Source organism: Suricata suricatta, chromosome 12 (assembly GCF_006229205.1).
Source record: "Suricata suricatta isolate VVHF042 chromosome 12, meerkat_22Aug2017_6uvM2_HiC, whole genome shotgun sequence".
In the NCBI taxonomy this organism is placed as follows: domain Eukaryota; kingdom Metazoa; phylum Chordata; class Mammalia; order Carnivora; family Herpestidae; genus Suricata; species Suricata suricatta.
The window spans coordinates 3206441-3218534 of record NC_043711.1 but is presented as its reverse complement, the minus strand read 5'-3'; the positions used below and the strand labels follow the sequence as shown (position 1 = coordinate 3218534).

At 54.2% G+C, this 12094-nt stretch overlaps 1 protein-coding gene across 4 annotated transcripts in view; it reads left to right on the top strand.

The window, feature by feature from the left end:
• PLIN3 (perilipin 3) overlaps positions 1 to 12094 on the top strand; it is a 24582-nt gene that overhangs the window by 9952 nt on the left and 2536 nt on the right. Inside the window, exons 6-8 of one of the 4 annotated variants that reach the window (XM_029917181.1) lie at positions 3577 to 3776; positions 5134 to 5259; positions 11837 to 11902. In XM_029917181.1, the coding sequence (XP_029773041.1) occupies positions 3577 to 3776; positions 5134 to 5259; positions 11837 to 11902 (392 nt within the window). Of the gene's footprint in view, positions 1 to 3576; positions 3777 to 5133; positions 5260 to 7850; positions 8743 to 11836; positions 11903 to 12094 lie in introns of those variants that run through there. The other 3 variants (XM_029917180.1, XM_029917179.1, XM_029917178.1) reach the window with 3 other exon arrangements.

Here is a 12094-nt window from a genome sequence, read left to right as displayed (position 1 = left end):
CACCTGCAGCCCTGTGCTCAAATGCCACCTTCCCAGGGAAGCGTCTAAAATTGCAGCCTCCTTCGTCCAAACTGTGTTGTGAGGCCTGCCCCCCCCCCCCCCCCCCCGGCCCCGGGGCCCCCCCCCCCCCCCCCCGCACTCAGCATTGGTTCCAGCATCGGTGCTTCTGTCTGGTCTCACTGCTGTGCCCCTTGTCTAGAACGGGGCCTGGTGCTCGCAGGCATTCAAACCCCTGCTTATTCCTCCACTGAGATGTTCCTTGAGCCCCTGCTCTGTGACGTCTTCCAAGTCTGGGGGTGGCGGGGACAGAAGTCTGCCCTCGCGGAACTCACGGTCTGAAGTATAAGAAAACCAAGGTGGAAGGAGAGAAGTCGAGGGGGAGGACGGGGTAGATGTTTCTGAGGAGGTAGAGAGGGAGGGAGCGAGCTGAGTGGCTGTCGGGGCAGAGAGAAGCATAGAAAACAAAGGTCCTGAGGCAGGACCTGGCCGGTGTGTTAGAGAAACAGTGAGGCAGAGTGGGCGAGGGGGAGAGAGGGAGGAGGGGGAGGGTCGGGGGAGGGGTCAGGGCCTTTGGGGGCGTGGGGAGGACCTGGACTTTATCTCGGAGGTGGGCAGAGGAAGCCCAACCTGACTTAGGTGCTCACGGGCGCCCCCTGGTGGCCGCTGAGGGGAGGACCATGGGCTGCTTGTCCCTTAGAGACCAAGCGTCCTCTGACTTTGGCCAGAGTTGGTTTGTGTGAAAAAGGAGCCAGACATTTGGGGCCACCAGAAACAGCTGCAGACAGACCAGATCAGGGGCTTTCGCCTGAGGTGCTGCGGGCATTCTGGGCCAGGTCGTTTTCCGTGGGTGTGTCCGGGATGCAGTTGGGGGGCTGAACACCACTCCTTACCCCATGCACTCAGTGTCAGGGCCCCCCTCCGCAGTGCAACAAGCACAGGTCCCCAGACACCACCCAGGGTCCCCTGTGGGGCAGACTCCCCTCCCAGGTGAGACGCCCTGATGCACCTGTTCCAGAACATTCACGCAAAGGGAATCCTGGGGTTCCCTGGTGGGGTAGCACCTCCGATGATGGCTGGGATTGCAAAATGCCACTGTTCTAAGCACCTCTTCTTTCTCTGCTGGCTGGAAAACTTCCCCGGAGAAAGTTCTCTGCGGCAGTTTTCATCACCCCCGGGACCGCGTGTGGAGGAAAGCAGGGCGTGGGACTTGCTGGTTTAACGTGCAGACTTACGTGGCGTGTTCCGGTCCTACGCGTTTGCTTTATGACATTTCACTTGTCTTGTTACTTTTGGCCAGTCGGAGCCCCCCTCGAGTTGGCTCTGAGTCTCCGTGATTCTCTCTGGAAATCCTCAGTGCAAGGCGATGGTCTTGGCTTTCTGGAGAAACTTGAGGTTTCAGGCACGCCTGTGATCTTAAGCCCTGAAGCATGTGGTTTGAACGTAGAGGTCATGTGTCCTTTGAGTGTCCAAAACCTGACCCTGAAACTTTTTTTCTAATGTTTATTTTTTGAGACAGAGCAAGGGAGGGGCACAGAGAGACAGGGAGACACAATCTAAAGCAGGCTCAAGACTCTGAGCTGTCAGTGCACAGCCTGACGTGGACCGTGAACTAACTCACAAACCATGAGATCGTGACCTGGGCCAAAATCAGGAGTCGGCCACTTACCCCACTGAGCCGCACTCAGGCGCCCCCACTGTTTGCTTTTGAAATGTCACGGAATATGGTTCGAGCCCCGCATCGGGCTCTGTGCTGACAGCTAGCTCAGAGCCTGGAGCCTGCTTCAGATTCTGTGTCTCCCTCTCTCTCTGACCCTCCCCTGCTTGAGCTCTCTCTCTCTCTCTAAAAATAAATAAAACATTAAGAAGAATTAAGAAAAAATAAATGTCACAAAATGGTTCTTTTATGACCTCCTCTTCCCCAAACGACTATATTAGATTACCTCCAATGCCACATCTGGCCTGCCGCCTGCGTTTGTAAATAAAGTTTTATTGGCACACGGCCACGGCCATTTGCACACATGTCTTGAGTGCTTTTACTGTACAACTGGAGAGCCTAATAGTGGAGGCATGGTGTAACTCGTTATTTGCAAAGACAAAAATATTGACTATCTGGCTTCCTACAAAAAAGTTGATCAACCCCTGGGTTAGAGTACGTCCTTCCAGAATTTTTAACATTTGTAGAAACCACTGAAATCCCCGGATCAAAGGCTTCCCTTGATTGAGCAGTGGGTCAACAGCTGCCTGTGGGATTTTGTTCTTTACTTCCTGTCTCTTGTTCGCGGAGCAGCGCCTGGCCCGAAGGAGACGCAGAAATACGGGGCTAAAACGGAGACCTCACTTAACTAGGTTCTTTCTGCCCGACCAGAGCTCCCCTCCCCCACCCCGTTGTTCCCTGGTCATATGTTCCGGCTCCTGTTCTGTTTATTCAACACCCTTCTTTAAATCAGCTTTTCAAGATTCTTTTAGGAAGAATCTTACTGAAAACAGAAAGCCAAATCATTTGCTAAAAATCATGAACAAAAATGGCTAAAATGTTCATTTCCGAGTCTTAATACAAGGTAGTTCTGATTTCACAATTCAGGGAGCTCTGACTTGGGTGGTTGTACAGAAGGGGAAACTAAAGCCTAATGGCACAATCACTTTGGAGCAGGGGGTGGCAAGCATTTTCTTAGCCAGGTTGGTAAATTTTTTGGCTCTGTAGGTCAGTCTCTGTGGCAACTACTTAAGTCAGCTGTTAACACAGAAGTATGGAAGATAGGGAAATGAATGGGTGTGACTGTGTGCCAATAAAACTTTATTTCTAAAGACAGGTGGTATTTGGCCCCGGAGCCATAGTTTGCAGAATCTGGCTATACGGCATTACAAAGCCATAGGGCTTGGATTTGAATCCATATCCAGTGACTTGCAAAGCTCAGACGTACACTATGTTGAAGTTTAAAAGGAGCAGACAGGATAGGATAAAATCAGGACCGGAAGTTTCCATCTTACCGTAACATTGTGGGATCTTTTTGGACTAGATCATCCTGACTTGTCCTTACGGTGCCGTGAGCGTGGTTCTCCTGTGGCTCAAGCTCCCTCCCCCGCGCCCCCCAGCAAGCATCATGGTTAATACATGGTGTCAGATTTTTCTGGCTTCAAATCCTGACTTGCCACTCTTCCTAGCTGCGTGACCTTGGGCAAGTCACTTCACTAGGACCAGAGAGTGAATATTTCAGTGTCCCAGGGGCCAAGAGGCCGCAAACGCCACCACTGCAGTTTGAAAGTAGCCATAGAAATAAAAAACCAACGTGCCTGGCTGTGTTCACATGTGGTACAAGACCAGAGGCCGGGCGGATGGGGTTTGCAGACCCTGGTGGAGTCCAGGGCCTCTTGATCCTGGGAAGTGTGCTTCTCATCATACCCATTTTGCAGACGGGAAAAGCAAGGCAGGGGTCTCCTTCGCTCCAAGGCTCCACAGCTTGTGAGCAGCCCAACTTGGGCAGCCCGCGCCAGCCCGAGGGTCGCCACTGAAGCCTGAGCGGCCTGTTCTGCTGGGTCGCGGCTTCATGGTGGCCCCTCCCGACTTCGTCCCTGCAGCCCGCCTCGCCACGTCCCTGGAGGGCTTCGACATCGCCTCGGTGCAGCAGCAGCGGCAGGAGCAGAGCTACTTCGTGCGCCTGGGCTCGCTGTCGGAGCGGCTGCGCCAGCGGGCCTACGCGCACTCGCTGGGCAAACTGCGGCAGAGCCGGCAGCGGGCCCACGAGGCCCTGATGCAGCTGGCGCAGGCGCTCAGCCTGGTGAGGCCCCGCGGCTCCCCCCCCCCCCCGACCCCGACCCCCCCGGGCTGCGGAGATGGGGCGTGGGCGGGCCAGGTGCCCCGGGCCACGCACTTGGCCGTCTCCCCATCCCTCGGAGTCCTCCCCACGCGTCCAACCTCCTAGGGACCCGGCAGCGGCCCAGATGCATGACCTGCACTTAGTGTTCTGTGTAAAGGCCGTTTCGTGGAGCATCGTTGAGGGACAACAAAAGTCACCGTTTTAGGCACATACGGTTTGAGGGGTTTTACAAACAGAAACAGACATAGAACCACCACCACCATCAGGAGGTGGGACGTTTATTTCCGTCACCCCAGAAAGGCCCCTCCCCCTGCCACTTTGCAGTCCCAGCCTGCCCCCCCCTCCCGGGGGGCGGGGTTTCTGTCCGTTCTCTAAGAGCTAAATTCCTATTTTTTTTCTTTGCTTAGCTTCCTGTACTGAGCGTTATCTCCGCCCTCATTTTTTCCCCTTTTTGGAGGGAGAGCGGGGAGGGGAGGGGCAGAGAGAATCCCAAGCAGGCTCTGCACTGTCCGCTCAGAGCCAGGAACTGAGCTGAAATCTGGAGTCGGACACTTAACGGACTGAGCCACCCGGTCGCCCCTCCTCCATCTTTTTCTAATTTAATTTCTGATGGGGTAAAATTCACCTTCTTTAACCATTTCCAAGTGCACAGCTCAGCGGCGTCAGCACACGAACACCGTCGTGCAGCCGCCCCTGCCATCTGTTTCCAGAACTTTCCATGTCCCCAAAGCAAGACTCTGTCCCCATGAAATAAGCACTGACTCCCCGCCCCCCGCCCCACCCCTGGCTCGCATCATCTACTCTGTCTCTGTGCACGGGACGCCTCTAGGGACCCCGTGAGTGGGTCACACAGGACGTGTCCTTCGGTGTCTGGCTTCTGTCACTGTGCGCAGTGCCCTCCGGGTCCGTCCACTTGGTGGCAGGTGGCGGGACGTCCTTCCTTTTTGAGGCTGAATAACATTCCATCGAAGCAGTTTTTAAGGCTCTGCTTATGTTCCTTTGGCCAAAGCCAGCCTCGTGGCCGCTGGTTACAAGGTGAGGCAGACCACACGTGGGAGGAGGTGCGGGGAATGTGCAGCCACGCCCTCCCTCTGGGCGCATGCGCCTGTCGGGGGATGAAACCCCGATCGTGGGGAGCCTAGTGAGCAGAGCATCCCCCACCCGCTTCCCCCCCTCCGCAGGCCACCTCGTCCTGGATAAAAGCAGGACCCCGGGGGCCTCTCTCCGGACTCCTGCCTCCTCTGGGACACGAGCCTCCGTCAGGGGCTGGGGGCAGCCTCTCTCTCACTCTCTCTCTGCCCTCACTCTCCCGCTCCAGATGGAAACCGTCAAGCACGGAGTCGATCAGAAGCTGGTGGAGGGTCAGGAGAAACTGCACCAGATGTGGCTCAGCTGGACCCAGAAGCAGCCCCGGGGCACGGAGGAGACCGCGGCCAAGCCCGAGGTACCGCGGGGGGGGGGGGGGTGCGCGTGGGACGCTCAGGGCCCTGACCTCCTTTATTTTTTTTATATATTTTTTTAAATTCTTTTACTGTTTTTATTTATTAGAGAGAGAGAGGGAGAGAGATACAGTATGAGCAGAGGAGGGTCAGAGAGAGAGGGAGACACGGAGTCTGAAGACAGGTTCCAGGTTCTGAGCTAGCTGTTAGTACAGAGCCTGATGCGGGGCTGGAACCCACAAACCATGAGATCATGACCAGAGCTAAAGTTGGACGCTTAACCAACTGAGCCACCCAGGTGCCCCAGGGCCCTGGCCTCCTAACCGCGCCTCTGTCAGATGGGCCTAGTTGCCTGGAATGCCTTCCCCAGCCACTCCTCCCATTAACTGCCTTCCGGACGTGGCGGCACCTCTTCCAGGAAGCCCACCTTGATTTCCTCCTTTAGGTGTGGGTGTCGCTTCTGAACTGTAGGACTCTTGAGTGTGATGTCTCTCAACCTGCTGGACGCTAAGCCATGCCTCGTGTGCCTCCTCCCCCATCCCAGCGCCGTCGAGCCCTGTATGTCCCCTGCCTGGCTCCCTGGTGACCGACGACCTCAGGTCCCTCCCGTCCCTGCCAGGCATTGCCCTTCCCTGCTGCGCTCGACCTGCCCCGCCGGTACCTTTGCTCATGTCGCCTGTCCTTGAACCAGCGCCTCACATGATTCTCACGCCCATACGTCAGTCTCGGGCCGGCCTAGCACTATAGCTCCTCAGCCTAACCTCTCTGGGCCTCGGTTTCCCCATCTGTAAATGGGATGTAGGGCCTTCTGCAGGGTTCTTCGGGCCACGTGGAGGCAGTCCAGGTCTGCTGATGGATGAACAGATCCACACAGCGTGCCCACCGCGCACGCGCACGTCACTCAGCCGCTAGCGGGGCCGAGGCTCCCCCACTCCGGTCAGAGGATGGACCCTGAACACTCGCCGCCGCTCAGGGAGGGAACCGGACAGGAGAGGCCACGTGCCTGAAACGTCCAGAACAGGCTCCTCCTCCGACGGGAAGAGAGCTCGAGGTTGTCAGAGGCTTGAGGAGGGGTTCCAGACTGGTTCATGGGGAGGAGGTTTCTTTGGTGGGTGATGGAATGTTCTGGAGTTCAAGGCAGTGGCTGCACGACCTTGTGAATGTACTAAAAACCACGGAACTATACCCTTAAAAGGGTGTATTTTCTGGTCTGTGAGTTATATACATTTATTAAAAAAAAATTCGAGTTGCTACAGAAAGCACACAGTGAGCCCTACAAACGTGGCATTTATGAAGCTCCCCCCTCCCCCGTCTCTGCAGATGCAAAACTGTTAGCATTCAGACCCAAATCGCCTGCACCTGCCTCCCTCTCCCTTCCCCCACCGCTGACCCCGGCAACCAGGAGATGCGGGTGTTGACTCGGGGCACCTCCCTGCCAGGTTCAAGTCCAGAGGGCTCTGATAGCGGGTTGAGGGCAAAGTCCTGCGTCCCAGCCTGCTCTCTCACCCCTGTGGTTGGGGTGGGGTGTTAAGGTCCCAACTCACGTATTTACACTTCGGTCTCCCCCGCCACTTAGAGCTCCTGCCTGGAAAGTTCTTCCAGACCTCTTCTTCTTTTTTTTTTTTTTAACTTTTTTTTAACTTAAGAAAAAAAAATTTTTTGTATGCACTTTTGAGAGAGAGAGAGAGAGAGAGACAAAGCAGAAGCAGGGGAGGGGCCGAGAGAGGGAGACACAGAATCCGAAGCAGCTCCAGGCTCTGAGCTGTCAGCACAGAGCCCAACGCGGGGCTTGAACTCGCAAACTGCGAGATCATAACCTGAGCTGAAGTCGAATGCTTAAGTGACTGAGCCACCCAGGTGCCCCAAAAAGGGTCTTGAGATACTAAAAAAAAAAAAGTTTTAATGAGATTACAATGCAGTGGTATCCGGTTCACCCACACGTGCGATCTGGTGGTTTTTAGCGTATTCACAGGGCTGTGCGGATGGCACGGTGCACTTAGAACGTTCCCATAACCCCAAAGGAGATCTTGTCCCTGTTTTTGCGTGGACGAGCCTGTTCTGGATGTTTTACACACGTGGACTCACTCCCCGCGTGGCCTCTCGTGTCCGGTTCCCTCCCAGAGTGTCGTGTGTTCAGGGTCCGTCCGCGGGGCAGCGGGTATGCGCCTCGCTGCTGCTCGTGGCCGAGGGACGCGCGCGCGCGCGTGTGTGTGTGTGTGTGTGTGTGTGTGTTGGGGGGGAGGTCGTGTTTGCTTATCTGTTTACAAGTTGATGGACTTCTGGATTGTCTCCTCTTCTGCCTCCTGTGGGTGACGTCCTGTGACCAGACTGTCTATGGTGCTATGTCTCCACTTCTCTTGGGTAGATGCCTAGAAATGGACTCAATTGCTGCTTATGTGGAAATTAACATTTTGAGGGACCACCACACGGTCTTCCAAAGTGACTGCTCAAAAAGAGCTGGCATCCCAAACCACCCTACCAGGCGGGCTCCCCTAACAACAGGTTTCCCGGACGGTCGGCGAGAGAACCCTCCCATTCTCTTTGCCCCGGCTTTGGATCCCGAAGCACATGGTCCTGACTGTCTGCCCCTTCCCAGCAGGTGGAGTCTGCCCCTTCCCAGCAGGTGGAGTCCCGGACGCTCACCATGTTCCGGGACACTGTGCAGCAGCTGCAGGACACCTGTGTGTCACTGGGGTCCAGCGTCCAGGGGCTGCCCGCCCACGTGAAGGACCAGGTGCAGCAGGCTCGCCACCAGGTGGAGGGCCTCCAGGCCACCTTTTCCGGCATCCATTCCTTCCAGGACCTGTCCAGCACCATCCTGACACAGAGCCGAGAGCAGGTGGCCAAGGCCCGAGAGGCCCTTGACCATATGGTTGAGTACGTGGCCCAGAACGCGCCCATCATGTGGTTGGTCGGACCCTTTGCCCCGGGAGTCGTGGAGAAAACCCCGGAAGTCGCGGAGAAAGCCCCAGAAGAGAAGAAATAGGAATGTCAGAAGGGGGCTCGAGGGACTTAGCCTCTCCCCAAGGGGTCAGCAGGAGCGCTGGACCCCTCGCCCCCTCGCCCTGCTTGGAACGTGTGTGTCTTCCCTTCCTCCCAACGCATCTCACGTCGGGGAGCCCCCTCTGCGAGCTTGGAAGACACACATTCTGAGTCTTTCTTCCATCAGGCATTAGGGGGAGGTTTCCAGAAACAAGTTTTTTCCTAGAAGTTCCTCAGCGCCCCTCCCCCACCCTCGCTTTTGTTTTTGTTTTTCTTCTTAGAAACAAAGGATAGATTTCTTTCATCCTACATCAAGGCCCCTAGATATCGGCCTTTAGCTAACGGACTTGGACTTCTGGCCTGCGAAGCGGCCCTTCTGGGGCCTGGGGTGGAGGCGGAACTGCCGAGACCCATTCTAGAGCAGACGGGGGCCGGGGTCTCCCTGCCCAGTCGTGGGTGCATGGAGTTTCACTGTCGCCTTAATAAATTTTACCTGCAGCTAAGTACAGGCTCTGTGCGCACGCGCATGTGTGGGTCTGAGCAGGCGCATGCGCGCGTGTTCCCAGGCGCTGAGCTACGCGGGGTGTCCGTGTGGCCGCCTCGGCCCGTTTCCCTGCTCTGCTCACAAGGGTGTGACCAGGACGGGGCCAGGCCCCCAGTGGGGCTCAGAGTTCTTGCCCAGCAGCTGGGACAGGAGAAGTGCGCGGGGAGGGAGGGTCCTTTACCTCCCCCGCCCTGAGCCCTACCGCCCTGCCCCCTCCACGCCCTGCAGCGTCGACACTTAAGTGACTGAGCCTCCCAGGTGCCACTGAAACCTGTTATTTATTTTTTTCTTTTTAAGAGGAGATCGGAACACTTCTAGTCAGGAGAAAAAAAGTTGTAGGAATGACAGACGTCAACTTCTAATGCTCATTTTGCAGTATATACACGTACCAAATCAGCATGTTATACACCTAACATACTGTGCTGTCAGTTCTATCTCAATTTTTAAAGACGATTAAACATTTGGGGCAATATAAGGAAAAGAACATGCAATTACAAATTCAAAATTAGATACAACAGAAACCCTACCTCTCACACTTAATGAATATTTCCTCTAGGCAAATCCCTGTACAAAATGAGTTAGACTAAACGTGCAAATCCTCACATACCCCCCAAAAGAGCCGTGTGTTTGCTTGTGTGTTGGCCCGGCCATGAGCTAAGAACAGTTTCCATTTTCCTTTAATGATTTAAGTAAGCTCTACCCCCAGCGTGGGGCTCAAACCCATGACCCTGAGAGTCGTCCGCTCTACCCGCTGAGCCAACCAGGCACCCCAGCGTAGTTTCCATTTTTAAAGCAAACAAAACTATGCAACAGAGACCATCTGTGGCCCGCAAAGCCTAAAGTAGTCACTCTCTGGCCCTTTGCAGGGAAAGCTTGCCAGGCCCCGCTGGGCACCTCCCTGTTAACGGCTTGCTGCTTAGAAGCACTTCTCTGTGCCCGGGAGCTGCGCCCTGTTTGCTGCTGTAACTACACGGGGTCCCACTTAGGCGACTAGGCCTATGTGCGCAGGCGCGTCGCCAGCAGAGGGCGGTGACAGCGTGGTCGCGGGCAGGAGAGCAATGATAGGTGCTGGAGCCATGGGATGGACCAGCTCAATTGGTTGAGCACCTGAGTCTTGACTTTGGCTCGGGTCATGGTCTCACTGTTCGTGAGCTGGAACCCCCCATCAGGCTCTGCCCTGGTGGTGTGCCGCCTGCAGGGGTTTCCCTGTCTCTGTGTCTGACCCTCCCCCAGCTTGTGCTCTTTAAAAATAAATAACAAGCATAGGCCATTTCTAAGAGTAAATAAAAAGCAATCTGAGGCATCCTGTGTGTTGTAGCATTCCTGTCCCTGAGTTTATACCCAAGCTCAGTGTGACCACATGTCTACACAAAGGCCTCCAAATGTTCATGGCTGCTTTATTCTCTTTCTTAAAAACTGGGTGGCTCAGTTGGTAGGGTGTCCAACTTCAGCTCAGGTCATGATCTCACAGGCTCAGCTCTGTGCTGACAGCTTGGAGCCTGCTTTGGATTCTGTCTCCCTCCCTACCCCTCTACCCCCTTTAAAATTAAAAAAAAAAAATTAATGTTTATTTTGAGAGAGACCAAGCGCAAGTGGAGTAAGGCAGACGGGGGGAGAGAGAGAGTCCCAGGCAGGCTCAGTGCTGTCGGTTCAGAGCCTGACTTGGGACTTGAACTCACAAACTGTGAGATCATGACCTGAGCTGAGATCAAGAGTCAGTCACAGGGGCGCCTGGGTGGCTCAGTTGGTTGGGCCTCTGACTTCGGCTCAGGTCAGATCTCACGTTCGTGGGTTCGAGCCGGGCGTCGGGCTCTGGGCTGACGGCTGGCTCAGAGCCTGGAGCCTGCTTCCGGTTCTGTGTCTCCTTCTCTCTTTGCCCTTCCCCCTCTCATGCTCTGTCTCTGTCTGTAACAAAAAATAAATTAATTAATTAATTTAAAAAATTTAAAAAAGTCCGTCACGTAGCCAACTGAGCCACCCAGGCGATCCCGCTTTATTCTTTATAGCCCCCAACTGAAACCACCCAAGTTTACATCAGAAAGAGAAGAGACCAATAAATTGGGAGACACTCAGAATAGCGGAGGAATTGCAATTTGGGATGCACAAGACAGGGCGAATCACAGCCAAGTCCAGAGAACAAAGGGCAGGACTATTGCTTCCTAGAAAAGCAGGTGAAATATTATGCAGCAAAGAACAAGGACAGGTTACTGATATTCACAATATGAAAATTAATAAAGAAGTGCCTCACTGGCTCAGTTAGTGAAGAAAGGAGACTTTTGATCTTGGGGTGGTGAGTTCAAGCCCCACGTTGAGTGTGGAGTTTGCTTTAAATTGATTAAAATATTAAAAATAAATCAAGAAACACTTATTTTTTAAAAAATGAGAAAAAGAAAAGAAAGGAAACCTCATTTAGAATGGAGTAAGGAGGGCGCCTAGGTGGCTCAGTTGGTTAAGCATCCCGACTTTGGCTCAGGTTATGATCTCACAGTCGGTGAGTTCAAGCCCTTCATCGGGCTCTGTGCTGACAGCTCAGAGCCTGGATGGAGCCTGCTTCGGATTCTGTGTCTCCCTCTCTCTCTGCTTCTCCCCTACTCATGCTCTGTCTCTCAAACATAATAAACATTAAAAAATAAAAAAAAACTAAAAAAAAAAAAAGAATGGAGTGAGAAAGTCCAGAAACGGGGAGCTCTCACACATAAACTTTGGGCAAGAGGAAGATTTTCTCCCGCCCAGAAACAGCCCAGCCAATGAAAAACCATTGTAACTCAGCCAATGAGAAACCGCCACAAATCAGCCAATGGGAAGCCACCATAACTCAGCCAATGAGAAGCCACGTCCTTCCAGCGCTTCCCCCCCCCCCCGCCCCCTGCAGTGGACTCAGCTTCAGAGCCCCTCTACCCAGCTTCCTCCTTTTTTCTAGAAAGCAATAGTCCTCCCCTTTGTTCTCTGGACTTGACTGTGATTCGTCCTGTCTTTCGCATCCCAAATTGCAATTCCTCCGCTATTCTGAATAAGCTCATGTTGCTGATAAAATAACTGGCTGTTTTATTTTTAAGATGGAGAGCGGTCATGTAGGTGAAACCCACAGTCACCATGTTGAGCAAAAGAAACCAGCCACGAAGGGATCCACACTCGGAGTCCATTTCGGGGAAGTGTCAGAGCACAAACTCAACTCCAGCGACAGAGATCAGAGGAGCATTGCCCACGGCGACTGGGGCATTCCAGGGGCCGGAAGTCACGTGTGCATACACGTCTTGATCCGGGTGTGGGCTACAGAGTGTGGACACATGCAAAAGCCCTCTGAGCTGTCCGTT